Source organism: Martes martes (genome assembly GCF_963455335.1).
Source record: "Martes martes genome assembly, chromosome: 17".
In the NCBI taxonomy this organism is placed as follows: domain Eukaryota; kingdom Metazoa; phylum Chordata; class Mammalia; order Carnivora; family Mustelidae; genus Martes; species Martes martes.
The window spans coordinates 40,616,141-40,643,854 of NC_137905.1; the positions used below are offsets into that span (position 1 = coordinate 40,616,141).

At 46.4% G+C, this 27,714-nt stretch overlaps 1 protein-coding gene across 1 annotated transcript in view; it reads left to right on the top strand.

Annotated features, from left to right (window-relative positions):
* The window catches only part of WDR88 (WD repeat domain 88), a gene marked incomplete at both ends in the record, with an annotated part of 44,444 nt that extends 32,315 nt beyond the window's left edge, over positions 1 to 12,129 (top strand). The window contains 2 exon segments of the mRNA XM_080828529.1: positions 9,728 to 9,820; positions 11,956 to 12,129. Coding sequence (XP_080684655.1) covers positions 9,728 to 9,820; positions 11,956 to 12,129 — 267 coding nt within the window.
* Positions 12,130 to 27,714: the final 15,585 nt, after the last annotated feature.

The following is a 27,714-nucleotide window of genomic DNA, read 5'->3' on the forward strand; positions in this document are numbered from 1 at the left end:
CCCAAGAGTAGTTGGAGGGGTCCCAACTTGCCCCCCTGCTGATCTTTATTAGAGCCATGCCATTCTGTGGTCTGGGGGTTTCCGGGTGCATGGGACCGTGGGTAAGACTCAGCCTGCCATGAACAACATGTTAGAGAGCCAGCCCAGACACTGCCACACCCGACCCCAATACCATAATAACAGAACACCTAATAAAAGTTCTATGCCGATGTGTTATTTTTTTTTTTTTTAAGATTTTATTTATTTATTTGACAGACAGAGATTACAAGCAGGCAGAGAGGCAGGCAGAGAGAGAGGGAGGGAAGCAGGCTCCCTGCCAAGCAGAGAGCCCGATGCGGGGCTTGATCCCAGGACCCCGGGATCACGACCTGAGCCAAAGGCAGAGACTTTAACCCACTGAGCCACCCAGGCGCCCGTGTTATTGTTTTAATATAAAAATATGAAAGACGATTATGACAACTCTATCTCAGTAAAGCTGGAGAAAACTGAAAGTGCAAACCAAAATAAGAAAAATGAATGTTTATTTGAAATGCATGTCTCATTCAGTGTTTTTTTACTTCTCTGTTACATCAATACTAGTATTGAAACAGTAATAATTGGACTACTTAACGGCAGCAATTAGTAGTAATTCATAATAGAACTAATTTTATTTTTATATTTTATAATGTTTTATATTTTGTAATGTTTTTATTTTTATATAAAGCATTTTGGTTTTTTTTTAGATTTTATTTACTTATTTATTTGACACAGAGAGAGAGAGAGAGAGAGAGAGAAAGGGAACACAAGCTGGGGGAGTGGGAGAGGGAGAAGCAGGCTTCCTGCTGAGCAAGGAGCCTGATGCAGGGCTTGATCCCAGGACCTGGAATCATGACCCGAGCCAAAGGCAGATGCTTAACTGACTGAGCCACCCAGGCACCCTTATATTTTATATATCTTATATTTTATAATGTTTTAATGTATTTGATAATATACTTTATAATATTTCTTTCTTATGGCAATTTATTTGGACTTTTAAAAAAGTCTTCATTGGATATTCCAACGTTGTAGGCTATATTATCATGTGTGCTGAAAATACATAAATGTAAGACTTAAAGAAAAGAATACAAGTACAGTAAGATTGATTCAATAAACATTATTTCTATTTATTCATGTATTTATTTCCCCAGCTTTATTAAGCTATAAATGACACATAACATAGCCTAGGTTTAGGGGGCTCATGGAGTGCCCTGGACTGCCCCAGCCTCTGGGGCTTTTTTTTGAAGTAGCAACAAAACCAAACACTGACAACTGTGAACCCCTCTTGGGCCTGCAGCTCTGCCCTTACCAATTCTTACCTCTTCTCACCGATTCCTGTGTCAGCCCTGGGGAGGCCACCAGGCAAAAACATCCTCTCAGCAAAAGCCCCGGGTCTTGGAGTCCTCGGGGTCTCTCTAGAGCTCACAGGTTTTTAGATTTGCAGGAATTCACTTCTGGCTCTCCAAAGCTGTCCGAAGGTACTCAGTCTGCAAACCTTTTAGTGGCCAAGGCATTTTGTCAGTCAGCCGGGTCCTTTGCCACGAGAGTGGATGGTGTAGGCCGGCCGTGTCTAAAGTGGCCATTACTGTAAAAGGCTCTGAAGTACAGTGCACGCTGTCATGACTCCGGCCTCTCTTTCTCAGGGAAATGGCCTTAAAGCACAGAGGTCATTTGAACTTGGGATAATAACGTTGGATCCCAGATACAGAGACTGAGAATGAATGTCTTGTTTGGCATGACTGCCATTTTCTGATGATTTTTTTTTTTAAGTACTGTAGCTGTCTTATTTAAAAAAAAAAAAAAAAGTGACCCCTATTTTCACTGTATGAATTTTTGTCACAACCTGCAACCAAGGGGCAGTCACTTCATCCTTCTTTAGGCTCACTGTGGCCTCTTTGAAGATCCTGAAACAGTGTTGGAGAAACAGAGTATACTTTCAAATTTTTTTTAAAAGATTTTATTTATTCATTTGACAGAGACAGTGACATCGAGAGCAGCATAAGCAGGGGGAGTGGAGAGGGAGAAGCAGTCTTCCCACTGAACAGGGAGCCTGATGTGGGGCTCCGTCCTAGGACCCTGGGATCTGACCTGAACCACCCAGGTGCCCCATAACTTTTCTTGTAATTCTATTGTAATCCCTTTCTTCCACTCTCATCCTCAATGCATTTCACAACCAGAGGACAGGGGCGCCTGGGTGGCTCAGTGGGTTAAAGCCTCTGCCTTCCATTCAGGTCATGATCCCAGGGTCCTAGGATTGAGCCCCGCATCAGGCTCCCCGCTCAGCAGGGAGCCTGCTTCCCCCCACCCCCCCACCTCTCGCTCTCTGCCTGCCTCTCTGCCTACTTGTAATCTCTGTCTGTCAAATAAATAAATAAAATCTTAAAAAAGAAATTAAAAAAAAAAAACAGAGGACATTCTTCTTATGCCACACGTTAAACATACGATTTTTTGGCAGGCCCATGTTTTAAACATCTTCTTTAGAGCTGACAGTGATAACAGCCATCTTGGAGGTAAATGTTTAAGCAACACACCTTCTTCCATTTCTACAAAGTCATCATTTTAATAAAGCGTTTCTCCACTTTTTGAGGAATGGGAAAGGCGACTAAAAACTATTAAGAAAGACCTCGGGGGTACCTCCTGGGTGGCTCGGTAGAGCAAATGTCTGACTCTTGGTTTTGGCTCTGGTCCTGATTTTGGGGTCATGGGATCGAGCTGAGTCGGGCTCCATGCTCAGTGGGGAGTCTGCTTAAGATTCCCTGTCTCTGGGTGCCTGGGTGGCTCAGTGGGTTAAGCCTCTGCCTTCAGCTCAGATCATGATCTCAGGGTCTTGGGCTCGAGTCCAGCATCGGGCTCTCTGCTCAGCAGGGAGCCTGCTTCCCTCCCGTCTCTTTCTGCCTGCCTCTCTGCCTACTTGTCATCTGTCAAATAAATAAATAAAAATCTTTAAAAAAAAAAATTCCCTCTCCCCCTCTCTCTCTGTCCACCCCCCTGCTTTTTTTTTTCCTCTCTCTCCCAGCCCAAAAAAAAGAAAGAAAAAAAGACCCAACATCACAGGTGAGCTAACCCCACGGTTTTGTGCAGTGTGGTGTGCATGACATGCAGTCCATTTAGTGGGTGAGCTCTTTTCATTTGCTTTGGAAAGAAGTTAATAGGCTGAATGGAATTTTCCAGAATTTACATCTGCATTGTCTGCTGAACATGTGGATAGATGAGCAATGTCTAGTTTGTATTCGGATGAGATGTCAACACGCTTTTATGTTTTCTGCATTTTCACTAAAATCTTCATAGAAATCAAGAAGATGATCTGAAACTCCCAACTTCTGAATCAAAGTACTCAAGGGCTAGGTTCTGGGGATTTGGCAAATCACCAACAATCCCTGGAGAGCTGACAGCTCCACACAGCAAGGGGCCAACACTGATGGGATCACTGCCCCTTTTCTTCTCCCACATGGCATTTAGTTGCATTTAGTTGCCCTTGCCGATTCAGGAAATGGAACATTACTCAGTTTTTTAGTTTCTTATTGCCGCTATAATAAATCACCATACACTTTACCCCTTACACAGCAAAGGCTGAGTATGTTCCAGTTCTGTGAGACAGAAGTATGACAAGGTCTTGCTGGGCTAAAATCAAGGCATCCACAGGACTGTATTCCTTTCTGTAGGCTCTAGGGGATAATCCATTTCCTTACCCTTTCTAGAAGCCACCACATTCTTCGGCTTGTTCATCTTCCTGTATCTTCAAAGCCAAGAACATCAGATTTCTCTGTGCCTTTCTTCTATAGAACATCCTCCTCTCACTGTGTTGTCCACCTTTTCTTTTTTCAAAGATTTTATTTATATGACACAGAGAGACACAATGAGAGAGAGAACATGAGCAGGGGGAGTGGGAGAGGGAGAAGCAGGCTTCCCACAAAGCAGGGAGCCCGATGCGGGGCTAGAACCCAGGACCCTGGGATCACAACCCGAGCTGAAGGCAGACGCTTAACGACTGAGCCACCCAGGTGTCCCTGTATTGCCCACTTTTAAGGACATTTATCACTATGTCTAGCCTGTCTGGATAACCCAGAACAATGTCCCTATTGTAAGATCAGCTGGTCAGCGAACTTAATTTCATCTGCAACCTTAATTCCCCTTTGTTATGTCACCTACCATGTTCACAGGCTCTGGGGATTAGGGTGAGGATTTCTGGGCATTGTTCTGCTGACTACATTCCATTCCATAAACACAATCAAAGGAATGATATGATAGTGGATGATCATTTGAGCAGTATTCCCAAACTAATTTATCAGTTACCATTCTCTCAGGAGTATTGGTGTCTTTTTTTAAAAATAGATTTTGTTGTTTAGAGCTGTTTTAAGTATACAGAAAGTTGGGCTAATAGTACAGAGAGTTCCCGTATAGTCCCTTCCTCTCCCCAGTTTCCACGATTAGTAATGTCTTGCATTAAGTGTGGTATATTTGATACAAGTAAAGAACCAATATCAATGCATTATTATGAATCAAAGTCCGTAATTTACATTTCACTCTTTATGCTGTATGGGTTTTGCCAAAGGCATGTAATATATCTGCCATGACAGTTTCATACAGAAGTTTCCCTTCCTAAAAATTCCCTGTACTCCACCTGTTCATCCCTCCCTTTCATCCCCGGAACCCCCGGCAACTTTTTACTGTCTCTAGTTTTGTCCTTTCCAGAACGCCATATAGTTGCATGCATGCAGTCTGTGGCCTTTGCAGACTGGCTTCTTTCACTTAGCAATATGCACTTGAGGGTCCTTCATGTCTCTTCATGACTTGACAGCTCATTTTTAAAAATCACTGAATAATATCCCATTGTCAGGATGTACCATGGTTTGTTTTTCTGTTCTCTCTCTCTCTTTTTTAAAGATTTTATTTATTTATTTGACAGAGAGAGAGAGAGATCTTAAGGAGGCAAAGAGGCAGGCAGAGAGGGTGGTGGGGAAGCAGGGTCCCCACTGAGCAGAGAGCCCGATGTGGGACTCAACCCCAGGGCCCTGAGACCATGACCTGGGCCGAAGGCAGAGGCTTAACCCACGGAGCCACCCAGGCGCCCCTGTTTTTCTGTTCTCTTGAGGGACATCTTGATTGCTTCCAGTTTGGGGTAATTGTGAATAATGCTGCCATAAACATCTGTGTGCAGGTTTTTGTGTGGCCATGAGTTTTCAAGACATTTGGGTAAATACCAAGGAGTGTGGTTGCTGGATCACATGGTAAGACTGTGTGTAACTTTGTAAGGAACTGTCAAAGTGTCCTTTCTCTCTTAAACAGTTTCTTTAAGATATAATCCACTTACCATACAATTTAAAATGTACAACTTAATGGCTTTTCTCCCCCCCCATGGCTTATCATACAGAATTGTGTATCCATCCCCACAATCAATTTTAGAACATATTACCACCCCCCCAGAAACCCCGCACCACTGAGCCATCACCTCCAATCACCCTATCCTTCCCAGTCCTAGGCAACCACTAATCTTTTTAGTAGACTGTGTTTTTATTTTTCTATTTTTAAAAGATATTTACGGGCACCTGGGTGGCTCAGTGGGTTAAAGCCTCTGCCTTCGGCTCAGGTCATGATCTCAGGGTCCTGGAATCGAGCCCCGCATCGGCTCTCTGCTCAGCAGGGAGCCCGCTTCCTCTTCTCTCTCTCTGCCTGCCTCTCTGCCTACTTGTGATCTCTGTCTGTCAAATAAATAAAATCTTTAAAAAATAAGATATTTACTTATTATTAGGTTCACAGGTCCTAATAATACTTAATGATCACTTTCACTAGTTGCATATAACACCCAGTGCTCATTCCATCATGTGCCTTCCTTAATGCCCATCCCCCAGTTACCCCATCCCCCCACCTGCCTCCCCTCCAGCAACCCCCAGTTTGTTTCCTATAGTTAGGAGTCTCCTATAGTTTATCTCCTTCTCTGATTTCATCTTATTTGTCCTTCCCCTCCCCTACGTTCATCTGTTTTGTTTCTTAAATTCAAGGTATGAGTGAAATCATATGATATGTCTTTCTCTGACTGACTTATTCACTTAGCATAACAACTTCTAGTTCCATCCACGTCATTGCAAATAAGATGATTTCATTCTTTTCGATGCTTGAGTAATATTTATTTATTTGAGAGAGAGACAGAGAGTGCACGAGTGAGGGGAGGGGCAGAGGGAGACAGAATTCCAAGCAGGCTCTACACTGAGCTCAGAGCCTGGTGAAGGACTAGCTCTCATGACCCTGAGATCATGACCTGACCCAAAATCACGAGTTGGACATTTAACTGACTGAGCCACCCAGGCACCCCTCTTCTGTGTTTTTAGAGCAGTTTTAGGTCCATAGCAAAATTGAGAGGAGGTACAGAGATTTCTCATATACTCTCTGCTCCCACAAATACGTGGCCCTCCCCCATTATCAGTATCTCCCTCCAGGTGAGACATTTAGAATAACTGATGAACCTACACTCACAGACTATAATCCCTCCCTGCCCAAACCCCCGGAAAGCACTGATCTTTTTACTGTCTCCATAGTTTTACCTTTTCCAGAATGTTATATAGTTGGATGTGTATGTATATGGCTTTTCTCAGACTGATTCTTTCACTTAGTAATATGCATTTGATGTCTTTTCATGGCTTAATGTCTTCTTCTATGTCTTTTCATGGCTTAATACCTCATTTCTTTTTAGTACAAATAGCCAATTGTCTGGTTGTACCACAGTTTATCCATTCATCTACTGAAAGACACCTTGGTTGCTTGCACCTTTTGGCAATTATGAATAAAGCTGCTATAAACATCCTTGTGGAGGGTTTTTTTTTTGTGGACATAAGTTTTAAATTCCCTTAGATAAATATCAAGGAGTTTGATTGCTAGATTGCATGGTAAGAGGATGTTTAGCTTTGCCAAAAGCCACCAGGTGGCTGGACCTTTTTGCATTCCCATCAGCAGTGAATGAGAGTCCCTGTTGCTCCCCATCCTCATTAGCATTATTGTTGATTATGTTCCAAATTTCAGGCATTATAATAGGTGCTTAGTGGTATCTTGTTACTTTGATTTGCAAATTAAATTTGCATACCATGTGGAACATCTTTCACATGTGTATCTGCCATCTGTATGCCTTTTTTGGTGAGGAGGCTGTTAAGATCTTTGGTCCATTTTTTAACTGGGTTTTTTGTTTTCTTATTGTTAAGTTTGAAGAATTCCTTATAGATTTTTGATAATAGTCCTTTATCAGATAGGTCTTTTGCAGGTAGTATCTCTCAGTGTCTTTTGCAGAGCAGAAAATTTTAATGAAGTTTAGCTTATTGATTCTTTCGTGGACCATGTCTTTGATGTTATATCTAAAAGGCATCATCAAATCCAAGGTCATCTAGATTTTTTTACTAGGTTATTCTCTAGGAGTTTTATAAGTTTGCATTTTGGTCTGTGATCCATTTTGTGTTAATTTTTGTAGAGGATGTAAGGTCTGTGCCTAGATTTTTTTTTTTTTTGCATGTGGATGTTGTTGTTCTGACACCAATTGTTGAAAAGACTATAATTCTTCCACTGTATTTCCTCTGCTCATTTGTTAAGTGGGTTATGTTTATATGGGCCTATTTCTGGGCTCTCCATTCTGTTCCAATGATATGTCTGTTCTTTCACCAATACCAGTGTCTTGGTAACTGTAGCTTTACAGTAAATCTTGAAGTTGGGTAGTGTCAGTCATCTGATTGGCATTGCATTGAATCCATAGGTCAAGTTGGGAAGAACAGACATCTTGACAATATTCAAAATTCATATTCATGAAGAGTTTCGTAGTTTTCCTCATATAGATCTTGTACATATTTTGCTATATATACCTAAGTACTTCATTTGGGGGTGTGTGTAAATGGTAGTGTTTTTAATTTAAAGTTCCAGCTGTTCATTGATGGCATATAGGAAAGTAATTGACTTTTGTGTGTTAACAATGTATCCTGCAACCCAGTGTGATCACTTATTAATTCCAAGATATTTTTTGTTGATTCTTTTAGATTTTATACATAGACCATCATATCATCTGTGAGCAAAGAGTTTTATTTCTTCTTTCCCACTATGTATACCTTTTCTTTCCTTTTTTGGTCTTATTATGTTAGCTAGGAACACTAATCAATTTTTGTTTCAGTTTTTTTTTTTTTTAAGATTTTATTTATTTGGGAGAGAGAGAGCTTGTGTACGAGTGGCAGGCAGGGGCAGAGTGAGAGAGAGAAGCAAACTTCCTTCTGATTAGGGAGCCCAATGTAGGACTCCATCTCAGGACCCTGAGATCATGATCTGAGCTGAAGGCAGATGCTTAATGACTGAGCCACACGGTGCTCCCCATACGAATGTTAAGATCAGTGTATTTATTTCTGCAAAGAAGTCATCTAGGGTTTTCATAAAGATTGTGTTGAATCTGTATTACATTTTGTGGATTATTCTCATTTTAGCAATATTAAGTTTTCTGATTCATTGAACATGAGATACTTTCTGTTCATTTACATCTTTAAGGTTCTTTCAACAATGTATTTTTTTTTTTTTTTTTGGTTTTGGTCTATAAGTTTTGCACTTCCTTTGTTAAAATTATTATTAAACATTTTGTTCTTTTTGATGCTATTCTAAATGGAATTGCATATCTGATTGCACTTTTAGATTGTTCATTGCAAGTGTATAAAAATACAATAGATTTCTGTGTATTGATTTTGTATCCTGCAACCTTACTGAACTTATTTATTAGTTCTAATAGTTTTTTAGTTGATTCTTTAAGATTTTCTATATGCAAAGTTACATAATGTTCAAATAGAGACAGTTTTACTTTTTTTCCAATCCGGATGGCTTACATTTCATTTTCTTTCACATTGGTGTCTTTTTGGAATATGGAAAAACTGATTTAGAACTTGCCCGTCTCATACCAGGCTTGTGAAATTCAGTGTCCATATGTACTTTCACATTCTCTTCTCCACCATACCCAATTCCAAATTCTTTTCCTCATATCCTGCAGTATGACATGTTCTGGCTAATTATCACCTTGCCCCTGCTCCCAATCTAGTTTTATTTGTCTGGCCATCTGTCATTAAACACAGCTGTTCAGCCTCTGCTTCTGGTGATGTCTGTGTCATGGTGGCATTTGTCTTGTAATTATTCTCATCTTCACGATTTGAACTCTTAGAAAACATGATCATAATATTCACAATGTTAAAAATGTTGCTAGCAAGATCTTGAAACACAGCACACCAGTTGCATAGGTAAAATCAAAGGCAGTCCATTAACAGTTGTGACTACGATGCAGTTTCGCTGTGTGAATTGCAGTCATGGATGGACCATGAGTGGGAACTCATGGTGAACTGCACGCCATGGAAAACTGACAGCAACTATGGAAGGTGGATCATGTAGCTATGCATATCCATTTGTCATTAAAAACAGTTTTGCGTTCAGTTCCTATTTTGGGGCCACTGTGGGGATTCTGTCCTTTCCCTCAAACTTCCACATCCATTGCTGAAAAGTGGGACCTTATGGGCCCTGGAATGGGTTTGCTGGGATGTAGGACTTGATGGTGTGAAAGGCGGGATGGTCTTGGAGGAAGCAGGTCACCCTAATTCTGCTCCTCTGCATGATGGGGTTCTTCACGTTGTAACATAAATGCAGTGCACCTTCCTGGGGCCTCCCAGCTGAAGGGGCCCATCTTGTGACTGCTGGTTTGCTGTTTAACTTGTTTTAGGACAAAACCATGAGACTATGGAATATTGAAGAAATTGACGAAATTCCTCTGGTAATCAAGTACAAAAAGGCCCTGGGCTTAAAGGTGAAACAGGTTGGTACTGGGTAATATTAAGTTCAACGAAGGCTTTCCTTAGTTTCCTCCACAAGTGAGTTTATTCTTTGAACCAACATTTATTGGGCAACTGGGGATAAAACCATGAACAAACGGACTGAAATTCTTGCCCTGAGGGAACTTATATTCTAAAAGAGGAGGCCATGAAAAAAGCAGCAAGAAAAATATGTCGTACATCCCATAGCAATAAATAATTTGGAGAAAAATAATGTAGGGAAAGGGGAATGGATGGGAATGCTGGTGACACTTCATTTATTTGAGAGAGAAAGAGCACATACAGGTGGGGGAGGGGCAGAGGGAGAGAGAATCCTCAAGCAGATTCCCTGCTGAGAGGGGAGGGAGCTGAATGTGGGGCTTGATCCCAGGATGCTGAGATCATGACCTGAGCTGAAATCAAGAGTCAGCTGCTCAACGCACTGAGCCACTCAGGTTCTCCTGCTGGTCACACTTGAAAGGATGGCCAGGATAGGTCTCATTGACAAGGTTAACATTTGTTGAAGACCTGAGGTGGTGAGGGAGTGAGCTGTGCAGATGTTTAGGGGAAGAGCCAGTGTGGAGACTCTGAGACAGGAGTGAGCCTGGAGTATTTGAGGAGTGAAATAAGTCAGAGGGGCATGGCTGGACACACAGCTGGACACGGCATTAGCCTCCCAAGCTTTAGCAGCAGACCCCTTGGTCAGGCCTCCACTGCCCAGTGCCTTCCCAGGGAAGGGACTCAGCTGCCTGTTTTTCTCTAGTGGAGGATGGTGGTAGTAGGGTAGACACATCTGCTTCAACAGGTGTTGGCCAGGGATGGCCACAGAGTCTATCCCTGGGTGCTGGAGGCCAGTCCCTATGAGGGCCTTGCAGTACAGACACTTGGCTGCACCCTGAGAGGCTTGAGGAGTCCCTGGTGGGTCCTCTGAGTCCTCCTTCCCTGTAGGGGAAGCCACCTAGGCTTGTCTCCTCTTAGAAGGCCCAGCCAGGAGCTGCTGCTAGAAATGGCTAATCCATAGGGCAGGGAGATGAGGGGTGGGACCAACATGGACCTTGTCTTTGTGGCCAGCTGGTCCTCATGGCCTGTGTGGCCATGTTGGCCCTTGGACCCTAGAAGTTGATTGGCTACAGAGCAGTGCTTGCCTGTGTCTTCCACCTGTCCCCTGGGATGGGTCCCCAGGGGCTGCCTGCTCTGAGCCCTGCCATTTTGGGGTTGGGCCATGGGAAATTATGCTGCAGAATAAGGTAGGTAAAGGAACAAATTTTTTTCTTACGAAACAAAGGAAAGAAAGAGACATACTTGAAGCTCTTCCAAAGATGAGCCCTCTGCGTTTGTCTTGCTCAAAATCAACATAAGAAACCTCAGAAGCCAGATTTCCCAGAGGGCCTGCCCTGGGTGGGATGTGGCTGCCTCTCCCAAAGGCCTTAGTGCCCTGAGTAGACGAAGGTGGCAGAGCACAGAGGCCTGGTGTGCCAGGGCAGAGGCATGTCATCTTGCAGGGGGATGCTGCTGCGGGAGGCATCCCTAAGACCCCTGCCCGTGGCCTGATAGCCGGGCCTGTGGTGTTGCTCACTTGTGTGTGGGAAGCAGGCAGGGCGGGTGAGCTGTGCCACTGTAGCCACTATTCTCTGTGCGCCGTGGCCAGAAACAGGCTGAGATGGAGGAGGAGGCTCAGCACCTTCATCATCCAGTAAAAAGTACTGCTTTGTTCAGAAATCTTGCCTACTTGCTTCTTATGGTTCTGTAAGTTAGGTCCCCGGGATGCCAGGGGGTTAGGATAGCCCCTTGGCCCCAGAGTTGTGCTCTGGGAAGGGCAGAGGATGGGGTTAGATACCTACCCCCATCCTCTCTGCTGTCCAGTGGCTTGCCACTCCTGCCCCCAGGATTCCCATAGCAGGGGATGGGCTGGTTGTACCTGCATAGTATCTGCGGAGGGAAGAGAGGGAGAAGCCCGTGTGCATTCTCTCTCAGTGGCCTGCAATGTCCACGCTTGTGGGGGCAGAGACCACAGAGCAGAGAGGCAGCTCTTGCCTTGGCCCAGCCAGGGGGCTTGGCTCTGGTGGGAGAATCCTACCTGGATGTCTTGGTTCCCTGTGACCAGCACTTGCTTTTACTCTTTTTAAATACTTCACGTCAGTGTGAAGTATGCGACAGGCCTTTCTCCAACTACGAAAGTGACATCTTTTCTGAAACAGTCACCAAATGTGTGTTCTGCCGGATGGATGCAAAAGGCTCGTTAACAGAGGCCTCATCATCATTAGGAGGGGAAGACTCACCGTCACAGGAGTGCAGCCCGACCGCCAATGACTGATGCTCACGGGGCTTGCTGACTGACTTGAGCACGGGTCCCCTGTGAAGCAGGTTTTGGGGCTCTGAAGGAAACTTTCTGTACGGCTGGACCCAGCCCCGGTGAGCGTGTAAGACTGGGGCAGGGGCACGGCCTCAGCTCCACAGCCCCCCTGGGGATCAAACACTGTTTTTAGATTTCATGCAGAATAAATCTCGATTCCTTTAGAAAACAAGTGTGCATGTGAATTCTAGAAGCACTTTTGCTACTGCTAAGCTTTCATGTCTTGGAGTTCATTCTGTCTCCTTTTACGAACACATTCTGGACTCTGGTGTTGCGCTGTGAGGCAGCCAGGCCAGCACCCACAGCTCCTGAGGAAAGCTTGGTCCAATGAATAGGAAGATATGTGGGACCCCTCTGCGGAGGAGGCAAGGCACTGTGGGTACCTCACTGGCTAGTGCTCCCAGATGGCCATCGACTCAGGGCACAGGAAGGTCAGAGGCAGGTGGATGGAGGGCACTGCCATCACAGAATGTTTCATGCTCTCCACCCCAGACTTTTCCATTTCCAGAATGCCCAGGCAGATGTACAGTCCTATCCCTGCTTCCACAGTGCAACCCACACTCCACAAATCAATTACTTTGGAAGGCACAAAGGTTTCAGTTAACAGACAGGAAGGGCTTCCTTTCCCATCTGGTATGGCTCACGTGATTTCCGTCAATCAGGAGAATGCCCCTTGGTTTGTCTTAAAAACTTAACTGCAGGCCTGGTTTATTTCGTGTCAACTGACTGGCATCCCAGAACTCTGCCCGGGGACACCAGAAGCTGGTCACTATTTGGGCAGGTCCTGGGCTGGGTGCTGCCCTCCTCAGTCGTCACCCTGGTGACTGGTCAGACTGGGGATGGCTGTTCAGGATGTCTCCTTTATTCACGCCCATGATGGATGAACATGTCAGAGCTCCACTCTGCGCCCTCCCAGCAACCGGGCTGTCTTTGGAAGGGAAGTCCCATTGCTAAGCAGTCTCCCTCGCCCCGAACAGATGCGTCCCCCTCTCCGCTGTGGGGCGCGGCCGGGCTGCAGGTGCCAACAGTGCCCCACTGATGGGCACACACGTGGCTTCTCGGGTTTTGCTACTGCAGGTGATACTCCAGGGACCCGTCCCGTGCGCCCGTACTTGCAGAAACTTAACATTTCCGTGTTTGAGGCTCTCCCGCCGGAGGCGCCGTTGGGTAAAGCGGGCAGCCGCGTTTGGTTTCGTCGTTACTCCCAGGCCCTCTAACGAGTGTTGGGACGAGGTGGCTGCCGTGTCCGGGAGAGGAGACCCAGAAGCAGAAGGCGGGAGGCCTGGGCGGGGAGGGCCCCGCTTGCTCCCGCAGCACAAACCTCCCCACGGGCGGCGTCGGGGGCCCTCTCGAAGCTCCCGGTCCCGCAGGGCCAGCTCAGGCGCCCGCGGTGTCCTGGGAGAAGCAGCACCACGGAAGGGCCGGTTTCGCCAGGCGGCTGGAGGCGCCCGCAAGGCGGGAAGGGCCGCCGACCCCGAGCGCGGCCCCGGAGCGCCGCCGCCTCCCGGGCTCAGGGCGCCGGAGCGATCACTGCGCGGCGTAGCCACCGCGGGGTCTGAGCCCCAACCCGACCCCCGGGGCTCGGCCTCGCGGGACGGGCTGGGGGGCTTCCCGCGCCTGGTCTGGAGGGCAGAAGGCCCGACTTTGCGCGGGCGTCCCCCAAACACCTGGCCACGGGGCTCCGCGCCTGGGGGCAGACGCGACAGAGACCGGGAAGACCAGCCCGCCGGCGTCTCCCGCGCCACTTGCTCCCGAGTTTCCGCGTCCGACCCTCTCGCTCCAGCCCCGGCTTTGAGCCGAACCGGACACCACGCATGCGCCGACTGCAGGCAGAACGCATGCGCACGCTCACGGTGGATGGAATAAATGGTGATGGGGAATAGATTCTCGCGGTATTCATGCGGGCGGCGCCGTGGCTTAGTTGGTTAAAGCGCCTGTCTAGTAAACAGGAGATCCTGGGTTCGAATCCCAGCGGTGCCTCAACCGAGCGTCCCGGCTCTCTTTTTACCACTGCACATTTTTGCTCGACTGCCCTACCCCGCGCCCCTCTCACTTTGGGTGTGTGAAGGTGAACCTGAGAAGCCAGTTCGGCCCGCCCTCTGCCGCCGCAGAGTCTTTTGCCTCAGGTCTCCGCGGGAGGTGGCGTCCGCGTCCGCGGCGAGCGAGGACAAGCGTTCCGCGCTGCTGGGCTGAGCGGGGCGATCAGAGTCTGTATCCCCAGGGGCCAGGTGGGAAGCACACCCCCGAGGCCCGGGGCTCTGGCTGCTGCACAAATACAGGGCTGCAGGGCCTGACCCTGATCGATTGCACTGGAGTCCCTGGGGGTGCAGCGAGGCATTGGAATTTTAAACAGTTACCCAGGAACACGCAGGTCAGACTCAACAAAATTCATGTCAGAAGCAACAGGACAGTCCCAAGGAGCTGTAGAGATGGCAGTTCCGGGATCAGCCTGTGTTCCTAAGAGCCAAATTCATCTCCTCCAGAAGCAGCATCTCTCTTCCTACCTCTCCCATGCATCTGGGGTTATTGTCTGTTTCTTCTCTTGTTTGGGGGGTCAGTTGCAGTTCGGATGGGCGCCTTGTCCCCAATCCAATCAGAGGTGAGTTTAGTGGTAATAGGGCTTGAGTCGCTGTGGGGTTATGGTTTTCCTTGGCGCATCTTTACTGCTAGCCTGAGGTATGCCGTGTCAGTTTTGAGCACTGGCCTGTTTGGTGGCCGATGTGGGTTGGGTGCGTAAGGCTGGCTCCTGGGGAGGGTCAGCGGAAGAAAAGCATTTGTGGCCGTCAGCCATGCATGCAGCTGATGACCCTGAACCCATCAGATTCGGCGAGCACCCTTAGGCAGTGAGCAAAGGCAGGAAAGAGAAATAGGGCCAGGGTTAACGCTAGCCCTCCTGTTCTTTAAAAATGCCATGCTGTTTCTGTCCCAGGGCCTTTGTGTTTTCTGTGTCTTGTACTTGGAATGCTGTTTCCTGGGCCCTTTGCAGGTATGGGTCTTTCTCATTTTCTAGCCTTCTTTAAGGGTATGCCTTGGGAAACCTCCCCTGGCCATTCTCCTGGGGGAGACAAGGACTTCCCCAGGCCAGCCTCCAGTACATTGTACTGACTATGTCCTTTAATAGCCTTTTCATAGTCTAAACTTGTCTTTTTTGTCTATTGTCTGTCTCCTCAAATAAAATTAAGCCCTAAGGCGTAGGGAGCCACATATGCCTATATATATATATTTTTATTTTATTTTATTTATTTATTTTTGAGAGAGAGAGAGAGACCATGAGAGGGGAGAGGTCAGAGGGAGAAGCAGACTACCCGCTGAGCAGGGAGCCTGATGTGGGACTCGATCCTGGGACTCCAGGATCATGACCTGAGCCGAACGAAGGCAGTTGCTTAACCAACTGAGCCACCCAGGTACCCCCACATATGCCTATATTGACCTCCGTACCCCCAGCACAGAATGGTGTTTGAAACATGGTAGGCATTTGTGGACACGTGACTTTTAAAAAATGGATCCTATTATCTTGATTGGATTACATAATTTGAGGTTTTTGGACAACTAGTCCATATTTTTAAATAGCGTAATGCAGCACTTCTCAAAATGTCCGTAAGAGCACCTAAGACCCTTTCAGGTGGTCAAATCGATTTTCATAACGATACACAGATGTTTGTTGCCTTTTTTACTATGTTGACATTCGCCCTGGTGTGCAAAAGCAATGGTGAGGAAAATTGCTCGCACCTTAGCAGGAATCAAGGCAGGGGCACCAAAGGGCCCCAGTTGTCACTGTGTTTTTTCTTCACCAGCACTTTTGTGGGAAAAAGAAAAAGCCAGTTTCCCTTAAGAATGTCTTTTATGAAGCAGTAAACATTATTAGTTTTATTAACTCTAGATACTCAAGCACACAACTTTTTAATCCTCTGTGTGAGGAAATGGGACGTAGGCAGAAAGCATGTCTGTGGGAGTCCTGAGGTACAGGAGTTGTTTTCGAGAAGCAGTACTTGTGCCTGCGTTGTTAGAGGACACGGCCACAATTTTCATAAAGCACCATTTTTGCTTGAGGGAATAACTGACTATTTAACATCATTGCATTGCCATCAGTGGCTTTGGAGGCCGGTCCAATCCAAGGGGAGGGAGAAGGGCTTAAAACCAGGCTCTTCTTGGGCAGGGTGGGAGGGGTGGGGGTAGGGGACAGGTGACCAGGAGCCAAAGCTTGGTTTCGGGCTCTGCGGTTGGTGCATGGGATGCGTGTTCCTCAGGATTCCTCCAGCTGAAGAAAACGAGCCCTTCACTGGCTCCTGACACTGGGAAGTCCAAAGGTGGTGCTGGCTTCCTGCTGGTGGCTTCATGGTCTCCAGCAATGTTTTCAGGACCCATGAACTCATTCTCCAACCCTTGAGGGTTGCTTCCATTGCGGTTGGCTCCGTGTCAGGGGGCAACGGGCTGCTGGTGGCTCCAGACTGACAGCCCACTGCCCCAGTAACTCAGGGTGGAGAGTTTTCCACGGCTCTGAAATCTTGGGCTGCATCTTGAGAGCAGGGTGGGGCCTCAGGTCTTCCTTGAATGTGTTCTCGGAGACCAGGGGAAGGTGCGGTGATTGGCACAGGCCGCACAGGCAGGTCCCTGAGGTGTGGCTGGCCAGCTCCCCCTGCCCCCTGGGCTGAACCCCCCAAGGTGTTGAAGGCCCAGAGGAAGGAGGGAGGATGGATGGAGCTCACAGTGTCCTCCTCAGCCTCTGCTCCCCCATTGGCTTCAGAGAGCTCCGAAGGGACCCTTGAAAATCCCCTCAACTACTGAGGGAAGAAACTAGAGGAAGAAGGATATATACAATGTGATCGTGTTCATTATGCTTTAAAAAAACCACAAATAGTATATTATCGATGCGTATACATGTAAGTATGTAAAAAAACAACAACCACCACCTATGTTAATTTCATTTTAATGGTTACTTCTGGAAAGGTAGGGAAGAGACTGGGATGAGGTGTCAAGAGGGCTTTGGCTTTATATATACTGGACAAATTTTAAAATTTAATTAAAAATAGTTTACATATAGTAAACTTCACTTTTTGTGTGTGTGTAGTTTTGAGTTTTGACAAATGCACAAAGTCATATAACCACCTCCATCATGATAAAGAACAGTTTCATCAGCCTCCAAAATCCCTTGTAACCCCTTAGGAGTTAACCCCTCCACAAATCCCAGCTTCTGGAAACCATTCATCTACTGTCCATCGCAGTTTTTCTGTCAGAGTGTGTTGTATAAATGGACGCATACAGTACGTACCCTTTTGAGTCTGGTTTCTTTCCTCCATGTTGAGATTCAGCCATGTTATTATGTATTGATAGTTTGTTCCTTGTTTTCTGCTGGGTAATATTCCATTTTGTTCTGACATTTTGTTCTGTACCACAGTTGATTTTATTGAAGAAGATGTGGGTTATTTCCAGTTTGGGGTCATTATGAATAAAATGTTATAAATATTCAAATACAGATATGTGTATACCTAAGTTTTCATTTCTCCAAGGTAAATACTTACAAGTGGGATGGCTGAATCATAGGGTAAGGGTATGTTTACCTTTATGAGAAACCGCACACTTTTTTCCATAATGCCACATCGACAGTTTTGAGAACTCAAGTTGCCCTGCAACTTCACCAGCATTTGGTATCGTCAATGTTTTTATTTTAGTGTTCTAATAAGTGTGTACTGGTTTCTATTTGTGTTTTTAGTTTTTCGAGATGCTATTTATTTATTTGTTGGGGGTGGAGGAAGAGAGAGAGAGAGAGAGAGAGAGAGAGCTAGCACAAGCAGAGGGAGAGGGGGAAGCAGACTCTCTGCTGAGCAGGGAGCCCAGGGTGGGGCTCGATCCCAGGACCCTGGGATCATGACCTGAGCCAAAGGCAGACTCGTAACCAACTGAGCCACCCAGGATCCCTGAGTTAGGAACTTCTAGCTATGTAATCTAAACGTGCAAATACATGTATCTCTATTTCTGTCTGTGTGCGTACTTCAACAAGTGGGTTCATATTGATATTTCTGACTCCAATCCAGCACCATGGTGTTCATTCTGGCATCCCCTCCCCCCCCCCATTGATTTTTCTTGGTAACTTCTTTCTCAGTCATTTAAAAACCTCTTTTTAATCTCCAATATCATCTCCAAATATCTACTTATTTGTTCAACTCTACTGTACATGTAAAATAGCTTTGGAATTCATAGCCTGTATCTGTTTGAGAAACAAATTTACCAACTGAAACACAAGTTTATGTGTAGTTCTTTTTTTCTTTCTCCTTAGAGAATCTGGTCAAAACACCATCTTACCTCCTCCCTTTCTTACCAGGTTGGGTGTGCTTACGCCATCCGTTTGTAAACAGGTTCATTTGTCACTGTGTGCGTCTCATCTTGGACTCCCCTGACATTATGGGTGATTTCTAAAAATTTGCACACAGTAAAATTTACTCTTTGTGGTATAAAGATCTATGGATTTTTGACAAATCACACGGACTGATTTTCCAGTGTTGAACCTGCCTTGCAATCCTGAGATAAACTCCATTTAGTTGTGACATAGTATCGCTTTAATATATTTCTGGACAGTTTGCTACTGTTTTGCTGAGGAATCTTGCATCTGTGTATGACATATTTCTTTTCTTGTCAAGTCTTTCTCTGGTTTTGGTATCAGGAAAAATCTGGTCTCATACTGTGAGCTGGGAAGTTTCCTTCCTATTTTATGCTCCTGAAAAGGTTGTGTAGGATTGATAAGACTTCTTCTTTAATTGTTTAGTAGAATTCACCAACAAAACCATCTGGGCATGAAGCTTTCTTTGTTGGAAAGTTTCCCTTAAAAATTCAATGTCGTTGATAGATACAACACTATTTACTTTATCCATTTCTTCTTCAGTGAGCTCTGGTAGCTTCTTACAAAGTTAAACATACATTTACCAAACAGCCTGCCAGTCTTACCCAGGTGAATTGAAAATCTGGGTTCACACCAAAAACTTTCGTTTCAGAGGTTCATGGCAAGTTGTAGGACACACTGCAGGGAAATCAAGGAATGGCTCCTGCTTGATGCCAATTCCCAGGACTTCAAGACCAGACAATGCTAGCCCTTGCCCACAGCTGGAACCTGACCCAGGATGACCTATATGGTAGAGCAGCTAGCCAGGTTGGGCCAATCAGAGCCCTTCCATAGTATTTGGAACTTGAGCGTCTGTAATGTGGGTGCTGTGAGCTCAGGCACAGGGAGAGAGGCTGGGACGAGAGACCCAAAGCCCACGGTTTGCTGCCAGGTTTCTCATACATTCCCGTGTTAGGCTTTGGGACACACCCCAGGCCAGAGTCCCCGAGGAAGAGTTGAGTTGGGTTTCTGTGACTTGCCGCTGAAAGTATTCTAATGCTCAAATGAATGTCCTTAGAAACCGTCCTGTTTTCTTCTAGAGAGGGGAGTTTTTTACATCACCTGCTACTTTCCTTCCTTTTTAGTCTAAGTGCTGGGCAGCTGTGACCAAGCCACACCCCAGTGCTCCTCACTTTTATCTTTCAGAAAGTGAAGAAAAGCCTTTCTGACTTCCTGCCTGCAGGGATCTTGCACAGGGAAGGTGCTCCAAGGGCATCCAGGACAAGGCTGTTGTAAGGAAGGACACCAAGACGTGCCTTGAGAGGATCTGAATTTGGGGCTGAGACGTATCAAAGAGTGACAATGGGGCTCCTGGGTGGCTCAGTCGGTTGGGTGTCTGCCTTCGGCTCAGGTCATGATCCCAGGTTCCTGGGATCGAGTCCCACATCAGGCTTTCTCCTCCATGGAGAGCCTGCTTCTCCCTCTCCCCCTGCCTGCTGCTCTACCTGCTTGTGCTCTCTCTCTGTCAAATAAATAAATAAAATCTTTAAAAAAAAAAAAAGACTGACAATGACAATGGGGATAATGACTTGGGATTTTTGCCTACCTTGGAGCAGAAAAGGCACCTGTTGCCTTGAAGGCATGCCAACTCCCTTGAGAACAATATTACTGTTACTGTCATTGTTGTGATTGTTGGAATTAGATTTGACAGAACACTGACTTCACGGTGGTGCTTCTGAGTGTGTCCGTGTTCTCTCTGCCTCCTACACTTGACTACTTCAAACACGGCTACCTGCAGCCGCACTTTAGATGGAATCCAGTGAGACTTCGGCTCTTGCCAACAAAATTAGGAAAACTGGGCTTGTTTTCTCCTCTTTATAAAAATTAAAAAAAAAAACAAAACAAAGGAAAATGTAAAAAGCATTATCTCTTCATTTTCTAAGTGACATAGAATGTTATCTAAATAAATATTTGAATGAACTTTTGCGATGGGCATTTCTGATGCTCATTCTCTGAAAAACAAAAAACAAAAAACACAACACCCACATGCCTCAGTTGTGTTTTACACAATTTCCTTTGTTAACAGTAGAGGGATTCAAGTGGAAGAAAGCGCACCCAAGGATCTCAGTGACTTCCTCTCTGCACACAGCTCACGAGGTGCCCACATGATGTGAAGTTGCACTTGGCCTCAGCTACCTGAGAAAATGTAAATTTGTATTTCCAGTGCTAGATAACTTGCCTTTTTTTCTTTGTTATCTGAGATTTAGGAGCTGGAAGGAAACATTTAAGCTTCTTGGCTCTGATGATTTCAGCTGCTGTGATGCTAATGATTCACATATTGAACAAATAAAATGCCCCGGAAACCAGCTAAAGGAGGAATTTCAGGGCACGTTCATTCTGTTGACAAATGTGCCCTCATGAGAGGCTTTAGGAGGCACAATTTTACTTGGTCTTGGTCTGGAGGTAGCACACATACCTCTCTATTTCTGAATATTTTTTTTTCTCCTTGAAAAAGTTGTAAAAAGTAGAAATAGGCAATTCACAGAGGAAGAAAGGCAAATGGCCAAGAAAACATATGAATAGATGTTCAGTTGAATAGAAGCAAATTGAAGCAGTGAGATTTTTTTTTTCCTCCAGCCAAACGAGAAAATGTTATATAAAGGCTGATGGTAACTCCCAGAGATGCTGAGAAAATGAGCATTTTTATATTCTGCTTTCTAGGTACACTGGCAATGGGCATCCGTGTTTCAACTGCTCCCTTTGGCTCAGAAACTATCACTGTGGGCATTTATTTCAAAGACCTGACTGGTCCCTTTGTAGGGATGAAGACTGAGGTCTTTTACTGAGATGGCTTGGGAAAGAGACTAGAAACAACCTAATGTCCATCAGCAGGGAAGGTTTGGACAAATGACACGGAGGGCTCTCTGCGGAGTGTGGGGCAGGCACCAAGAATGAGGGGGCAGAGCTCTGTATGCGAATGTGGCAGCGGCCATCATGGTACTGCCAAGCAAAAACAGTTCCAAAACTGTGCTTCTCTGTGACTCCACTTCCGTCAAGTGATCTGTACGTGCATTTAGAAAAGTAGCCTGGCCAGGCACGGAATGACAAATTCCATTTGCACGAGGCATCTGAAGGAGTCAAATTCATAGAGACAGAAGGTAAAATGATGGTTTCCAGGGCCTGGGGGGAAGTGGGAAGCAGAGTTTTCATTTCATGGGTGCAGGGTTTCAGGTTGGGGCAAAGAAGAAAAGTACTAGAGGTGGTGGGAGGTCACGGCTGCGCAACGATGTGAATGTACCTAATGCCTCTGATGTTTACAGATGGCTAAAATGGTAAACTTATATTATGTAGATTTTACCACAATTAAAAAATTTTATTGGGGGGGGCGCCTGGGTGGCTCAGTGGGCTAAAGCCTCTGCCTGCGGCTGGGGTTATGATCCTGGGGTCCTGGGATCGAGCCCCGTGTTGCTCCCTGCTCGGCAGGGAGCCTACTTCCCCCCTCTTTCTCTGCCTGCCTCTCTGCCTACTTGTGATCTCTGTCAAATAAATAAATAAAATCTTTAAAAAATTTTTTTATTGAGACGCTGCCTTCGGCTCAGGTCATGATCCTAGGGTCCTGGGATCGAGTATCACATTGGGCTCCTTGCTCAGCGGGGCCCTGCTTCTCTCTCTGCCTCTGCCTGCCGCTCTGCCTGCCTGTGTGCATGCCCTCTCTCTCTGGCAAATAAATAAATAAAATCTTTTTAAAAATTTATTTATTTTAGAGAGACAGAGAGAGACAGAGCACCCGTGTGTGAGTGGGGGAGGGTCAGAGGAAGAGGGAGGAGGAGAGAAGTGGACTCCCACTGAGCAGAGAGCCCGAGGCGGGGCTCGATCCCAGGACCCTGACATTATGACGTGAGCCGAAATCAAGACTTGGTTGCTTAACCAACTGAGCCACCCTGAAATTTTTTGTAGGTAGGTGAAAGGATATTTGCCAAAATAACAGTGTTATTGTCTGTGTGGTTAGTTTTTGTTTGTTTTCTTTACAACAAGCCTCTATTACGTCTATATTCTGTGAGCCTCTCCTGGCCACCCCGTGAGCTGTGAATTCATCGAATGGCTGTATTTTTTGTTTATATATTTTTCGTTGTTGTCTTGGATCCTGCCTCCACACCTTCCCTCGGGTGTTTCTGTTTGTCAAACTCACCCCGCAACGCAGATATCTAATTCTTGCTCCCCCTTCCCTTTCTATGCCCTCCCCAAACTTCTACGTGAGAGTGGCTGAGGGGACAGACTCGGGCATGGGTCCTGACACATGGCCCAGGAGAACTTCAGTCTCAGCCTTTGGAGACAACCTTTACCCACGTGGGCACCACTCCCTGTCCTAGCCACTGGGGGAATTTGCTGGGGAGAGGAGGACATTTGGGGGGCAGTTCATAAAACTCCCAGCCACCGGCTTGGCACCACCAGCGTGGCACCGGCAGAACCAATGGGTGGTCCCAAGGGCGAGCTGTCCCCCTGCCTGTCCCCACTTCCGGTCCCTGCTCTCTCTGCTCTGGAACCAGCACCTGAGAGAGGGTGACTGGTTGACCTCGGTCACATGCATGTCAGTGCTTGCAGGGAGCAGGATTGAACATGTTGATCAATAGCCCTCTGGACTTCTCGCAATAGCAAGGGGCACAGCAGCCTCAAAAGAAAACCGAAGCATGAGACCATCTTCTCACTGTGTCTTCAAGTGGCCCTTTTGTCTATGGGCTCACACATCTCTGTCCAAATTTCTTCTTAGAGGGGCACAAATCACATTGGATTAGGACCCAACACAATGGTTTCAGTGGGAATTAATTTAAACCTCTTTAAAGACCCTAGGTCCAAATATAGTCACATTCTGAGTTTGGGGTTTAGGGCTTCAACATACAATTTTGGAGAGGACACCATTCATCCCATAGCCGTCCTCAAGCAGGGTTCTGGATCTCTCCTCCATTGCTGTGGAAGAGAGGAACTGCCTAAAACATTGCCTGGTGCATGAGGAAGGTTCAAAGATATTTGGAGGATAAAGGGAAGAAAGAAAGAAAGAAAGAAAGGAGGAGGAAGGAAGAGAGAAAAGGGAGGAAGGAAGGAAGAAAGAAAAAGAAAGAAAGAAAGAAAATCAATGGAGACAGGAAGAAAGAAAGGAAAGGGAAGAAGGAAGGAAGGAAGGAGGAAAGATAGAAAGAAGAAAGAAAGAAAGAAAAGGGAGGAAGGAAGAAAAGAAAGAAAAGAAAGAGAGGGAGGGAGGGCGAGCACCAATGGAGTTAAGATCTTGACAGGTGTGTCCAGCATGGTGATGGTGCTGTACCAGAAGCCTCTGAGGCTGAGTGAGGATGAAATGAACCTGAAATTGTAAGAGGACTGTGGCCATAGCTCATCACAGGCAAGAGCCTAGGAGCAATTCTGGAGTGTTGGGCAGATGCTTATGAATACATTTAGATTTGGTATTAGTTACATACTCCTGCATGACAAATTACTACAAAGCTTTATGGCTCCAAAACTGATATATTTTTAGCTTTCAGAGTTTCTGTGGGTCAAGAAACTGCTTTTCTGGGTGCCTCTGTTTCAAAATCTCTCCGGAGGTTGCAATCAAGGGGCTGCAGTTTCATCCGAAGGCTCCACTGGGGGATGATCGTCTTCCCAGCTCACGCACTGGCTGTTGGGGAGATTCAGTTTTCGGTGGCTTTGGCTGGGGACCTCCCTCTTCCTTGCCACATGTGCCAGTCCATGGGACAGCTCACAGCATGGCTTCCTGTAGAGTGAGCAAGTGCCTGGGTGAGAGGTGGTGGGAGAGAGAAGCTCAAGGAGGAGGCCATGATTTTTTGGAACCTAAACTTGAAAGTGACATCCATCACTTTTGCTACTCGTAGACAAGAATCTCTAGCCACAGCCCATGCTCAAGGGGAGAGGTGGCCACAACAGCGTGACTCCCAGGAGTCTGGGATCCGTGAGGGCCATTGTGGACCACAAATCCCCTGACACCAGCCTAAGAGGAAAAGCCCATTTGTGCATCTCCATGGCTCAGACACCATCACATGGTACCAGCATTCCTAGCAATAGCAAAACACTGAAACAGTGTGAATGTCCTCAGGATATACTGCATACACAGGTGGTGGCATTCTGTGTAGTCGAGTAATAATGAAAATGTTAAAAGGAATCGTGTGTTTGGATTCTTTGAGAATCAGACACTAAAATGGGATTAGATCTGTAAGATGTTTCCTGGGGGAAAATGCCTGAACAATAAAGGAGGGATAGCCGCCCGGTCTGATGTGGGCATGACCCCGGCCCAAGAGGAGGAGCAGGTAGGAAGAGGTTCCCACCGCGGCACATTTCAAGAAAGGTTTGGCTGAGCTGTCAGCCAGCCGTTAGCTGGGTCCCAAGTCTTGAAGCAGTGGGCTGACATTTGAACCCCTGCCATGCTCAGCAGCGTGCTGGGAGTGGCATGGGAGTGTGACTGGGAGTCATGCATTTTCATGGCTCCTGGATGAATGTATGTTGCCCCTTACATCCAAGTTTAAAGCACACAAAGCCTTATGATCCATTGGCCATGGGTACATCGTATGTAGTAAAAGCATAACAATGAAGAAGAAGATCTATGAGAACTGAGCTCTGGCTGAGTCAAGTGAGGGAGAATGGGGTGGGGTGGGGTTCACTGGCAGTGTCGCCTGATTCTCAGGGACGCTGGTGGGACTTCTTTCCCACGAGAGGCAGGGTGAAAGAACGGTATTTCTGGACACAGCCAGAGCCACGCGATAGTCTGCTTCAACTGATGTAGGTAAACACTTGCTGACCATCTCCCACTAGGTGTGAGCAGAGCTGCCTTGGATGACGGGGATATAGAGGGCATACTAACACCTCTAGGAAGGAGTTGATGGCTGAAGGACACAGAAGGCCATGAAAATGAGCCTGTAACTTACAAGAGGATGATGTATGCAGCCCCAGAAGCCTATTCAAAGTAGAGAAGGAGCAGTGAGATGGGGAAGGCAGAGAGATGACTGGCTTGGGTTCTGAAGACTGAATAGGAGTTTTCCCAGAGGGGGGCATTCGGATAATGGCTCATGTTTACTTCTGAGCCAGGCACCACTGTAAGTGCCTTGCAGGTATTAACACTTTCAGTTCTTACCGTGACCTAGTGAGGTAGGTCCTATCGTGCCCCTATTAAAAGGTAAGGAAGCCAAGGCTCATAAAAATTCAGAAGCCTGTCGCATTGGAGAGTGAGCTGAGAAGCCAGAATGAATCCTCTGCTGGTCAGTTCCAGTGTCTGTGCCTAATCAGGCCTATTTTCCTGCTTGTGGGATGGTTGAGGCGACTTTCAGTGGGACCTGAATGATCTGGGTCGAGACTGTCACATCTTGCAGAAAATACCTCTAAACCACAATACAAGGACATTATCTGATCTTCAATTCTCCTCTAGTTTTTCTCATTTGACAGAGGAGAAATTCTCAGTTTTAATGCTAGCTGTGCCTTGAATGCTCCCGACTACTTCTTAAATCTCCTTGGTGGAGATTAACACACATATACAGAGACAGACAGACAGACAGATAGAAACGGACAGACAGACAGGGATGCAGGCAAGAAAGTGTGCAATGTTTTGTTAGGATCCCGCTTCTATTTCTGGTTCTCTATTTACAGCAAGAGTCTGGATCTGCTTTCAAGGTGATGACACAGAATTTCCTTTTGAGGTAGAAAGGCTTACATAGGGTAGAATGAGCTGATTGAAATACAACCGTTAAGTCCATAATAAAGGTTTGCTGCCCACCATGTGGAGGAGGGCTCTTCCGAGCCCTGGTGAGTGGGGAGCACTGCACTAGTTGTCTTGTGTCCCCCGAGGTTGGGGGGGGGTCCTAGGAGCTCTAACAGGGACGAGGGCCCTCACCTGGAGGATGGAAGTGAGCTTGGCCTCCTCTCTACCCCACTTGGACCCACGCCTGGGGGTGTGAGGGCTTGTCCCATTGGTTTTCCTAATCCATCCCGGCAGCCTTGGGGGTCCCTCTGGACTCAGACACTTGCAACCTGTCACGTGTATCCTCTGGCAGCCACAGGGTTAAAGAACGGACCTCATCCGTTACCCTCCTCAGGGCTCTGATGTGCTTTGCTCCATTAATAATTCAGTGAGGTGGACTGAATTGGATTGATTCTCCCCCAAATCAATACACAAATGATTATTGTTTCGGGGCACTTCTGAGTGCTCAGCAAGGCCGAGGGGAGCTTTTGATTGAAAATTGGAACTGCACTCATCATCCAAAATTACTGTGGAGAGGGTTATGTAAACCGAGGGTGACCTGGTGCTAACATTTTTATTGCAATAAAAGTCTTCCTCTTTTTTTTTTTTTTTTTTTGGAGTGGTGCTTTTACGACATACTTACCATCACTGTTCCAGGCCTATAATTTTTAAATTACTGCTCAATGCCGAAGGTGAAATGGTTTTACTGCTGCTGGTCTATTAAAGTCATAAGAATCAGCACTGCCTTGGAGAGTGTCTGAGGCCATGCCCAGCCCAGCCCCAGGGACACATCTGCAGGTATGGTGGGGGCCGGGTCAGCAGGCAGGCTGGGGCTGGTGCCTGGGGACCCTGCAGGGTGGGATGGGCACTCAGACCCTAGCTTTGTTTTTCCCTCAGCATCCTCTGGCTGACCAAGGCTCTAGGGGGGCACCTGGCACCAGGAAGCCACACTTGATCGAAAACAGGACCCAGACCAGCTGCCGCACCCCCATGAAGCGTAGGTGGAAAAGTGGTCACAAACCTGACTTTTCTTCTGCCAGTTTATTTTTAGTGATTTTTTTTGCTATGGTAAAAAAAAAAAAGTATATATATATATATGTATATATATAACACAAAATTTACCATTTTAACCACTTTAACCACATTGTGTGGGTCAGTGACATAGGTATATGCACGTGGTTGTTCAACCTTCCCCTGAAGCTGAGACACTTGTACCCCTTCAACACGAACTTCCCATTATTTCCTCCCCCCCAGCCCCTGGCAACTACCAGTCTACTTGCTGTCTCTATGAATTTGACTCCTCCACGTCCTTCCTATTGGTGGAATTATGCTGTCTATTGGTCCTTTTGCGTCTGGCATGGTTCAGTCGTGCTGTAGCATGTGTCAGAATGTCCTTCTTTGCGGTGCCTGGGTGGCTCAGTGGGTTAAAAGCCTCTGCCTTTGGCTCGGGTCATGATCCCGGGGTCCTGGGATCGAGCCCCGCATTGGGCTCTCTGCTCAG